General features: G+C 54.4%; 1 protein-coding gene across 1 annotated transcript in view; it reads right to left on the reverse strand.

The window, feature by feature from the left end:
- The window catches only part of NBAS (neuroblastoma amplified sequence), a 267,157-nt gene extending 266,469 nt beyond the window's left edge, over positions 1-688 (reverse strand). The window contains exon 1 of the mRNA XM_027855628.1: positions 571-688. Coding sequence (XP_027711429.1) covers positions 571-684 — 114 coding nt within the window. The 5' untranslated portion in view covers positions 685-688. The remainder of the gene's footprint in view (positions 1-570) is intronic.
- Positions 689-2,421: the final 1,733 nt, after the last annotated feature.

Consider the following 2,421-nt stretch of genomic DNA (forward strand, 5'->3'; position numbering starts at 1 on the left):
GGGTGTCAGAGCAGGAAGGGGCCTTAGAACCTAGTACACAGAATGTCCAAAAGTGGGAGGGACCTTAGGATATCAGAGCAGGAAGGCACCTCAGAACCTAGAACGCGGGGTGTCAGAGTTGGGAGAGAGCTCAGAACCTAGAATGTGCAATGTTGAAGTTAGGGTGTCCTTAGAATCTAGAACATAGATATCAATTGGGGCCGAGTGTCCTTGAAACCTGAAACACCGAAGGGCCCCCCTGCTCCAAACCCCTAAAGTTCAGACTGTAAACTGAGGCCCAGTGCAGGGAGGGGGGCGCGGAAGGGCCGTGGGGGGGGGGCTGGGGGGGAAGCCGGGGCAGGGAACCCCAGATGCGGTCGCCATGGCGATGTCCAGACGCCAGCCGGGCACAGGATGGGGGGGAATCAGCAAAGAGAACAGTTACCATGGCGACGCCCTCGGCCCCGCCCCGCCCCCAGGGAGCAGCCCCTCCCGCAGGGCGGATGACGTGGCTCACAGGCAGCCCGCGGCCCCTCCCCCTCCGCGCCCCCGGCCGGCCCCGGCCCCTGCCCCGGCCCCCGCGCCGCTCACCTGCACCTCCGTCTCCGGCGGCCACTCGGTGTTGACCAGCAGGTCGTAGAGGATGTTCTCGTCCTCGCTCTCCGAAGCCGGCCCCGAAGGCAGCCTCCACTCGGCGGCGGCCATGTTTGCCGGCTGGGGCAGGAGCCGGGCTACGGAAGCCCGAGGCGGCCACTCTACCTAGGGGGCGGAGAGGGGGGGCGGGGCCTCGCTGTGACGTCAGTCCTCGGGACCGCCCCCTGCCTGAGAGGAAGGCGGTCCAGGCGCTGGGCTCCCCTCTCAGACGCAGCTAATGGCTCCTTGGGACTCTCTGCTCTCTAGGTCTTCAGGACGCCCCCTTTCCCACCCAAAAAACCTGTCCTGCTCTCCTCCTCCCTCCCAGACCGCTCCTTCTCTGTCTTCTTTGCTGGATCCTCCCCCAGATCATGCCCTCAGTAACCACAGCTGTCCCACAGGGAGCTGTCCTGGGTCCTCTTCTCCTCTCCCTCTAGACTACATCACTTGGTGATCTCTTCAGCTGCCATGGATTTAATGACCATCTCTATGCTGATGATTCCCAGATCTACCTTTCCTGCCCCAACCACCTCTCAGACAGCACACACTAGGTGACCGATCTTAACTATGTGCAAACCAGAACTCATGACCTTTCTGCCTAAACCAGACTCCCCACTCCTTCCTTCCCTATTACTGTCAAAGGCACCCCCATCCTCCCAGTCCCTCCGACTTTTCACTCTCTCTCACCCCCTACATCCAATGTGGTGCCAAGGCCTGTCCATTTCACCCTCATCACATTTCTCATATACTCCCCCTTCTCTCCTCTGACACTGCCCACGCTCTGGTGCAGACCCTCATCACCTCATTTCTGGACTTGACTATTGCAATAGTCCACTGGGGGAGGGTCTGCCTGCCAGCTGCTATGAGTCTCTCCTCAATTCAGTCCATGCTAGACTCAACTGTTAAAGTGACATTCCTAAAGTGGAGGTCTGTCACCCCCAATACAATCAAGTCCACTGGCTCCCTATCACCCCTGGGATCAAATACAAAATCCTCTGGTGTTCAAAGTCCTTTATAACCTACCCCACCTCCAGCTGTCCTGTGCACTGTCCATACCATCAAACTGCCTTTACAACACATGAGCATCCAAGGATGCTTTGGACCTTTTCTCCTACCTGTAGATGTAAACGGTAACTTCTTCCTCACTCCTCCGATTTGTTTATAACTTCACCTTTTATATCTGAGGAATAACCATAAGAAGTTGAAGTCAGGTCTCATGATGCTCTCCATTAGTCTAGGTTTCTCTACATTGGTTAAAATGTGAGCTTCTCAGGGGCAGAGATGGAATTTTACCTTTCTTTGTAGCCGAGCTTATATGTACCACCTGGCACATGTTGTTACAGTTCAGTCACATCTGGCTCTTCATGAGCCTCTGGACCACCCTGTCCAGGGGTTTTCTTGGCAAAGATACTGGAATGGTTTGCCATTTCCTAATCTAGTGGATTAAGGCAAACAGAAGTTAAGTGAATGCATAGGGTCACACAGCTGGTATCTGAGGCTAGATTTGACTTCAGGTCTTCCTAACTCCAGACCCAGTCATTTAACTGTCTCAACCCACCCCTGAAACATAGCTGGTGTTTAATACATATTTATTGAATCACTTGGTACTCCTGCGTTAGTTCTTGAGCCCCAACATGTAACTTGGATAAATAGTATATAACTGTATAAGTGAGACTGGTCTCCACCTGTCACGGTTAGTGGGTGAGTTCCCTTTAAGATGTAAATCACACCAGTAGGGCAGCTCCTTCTTGGTCTCCTCTCTCTCTGAATCCTTCAATGGAGGCTATAGGGCCCCCTTACCTGTAAAGG

The sequence above is a fragment of the Vombatus ursinus genome, unplaced genomic scaffold (genome assembly GCF_900497805.2).
Source record: "Vombatus ursinus unplaced genomic scaffold, bare-nosed wombat genome assembly UNPS02010980.1, whole genome shotgun sequence".
Taxonomy (NCBI): domain Eukaryota; kingdom Metazoa; phylum Chordata; class Mammalia; order Diprotodontia; family Vombatidae; genus Vombatus; species Vombatus ursinus.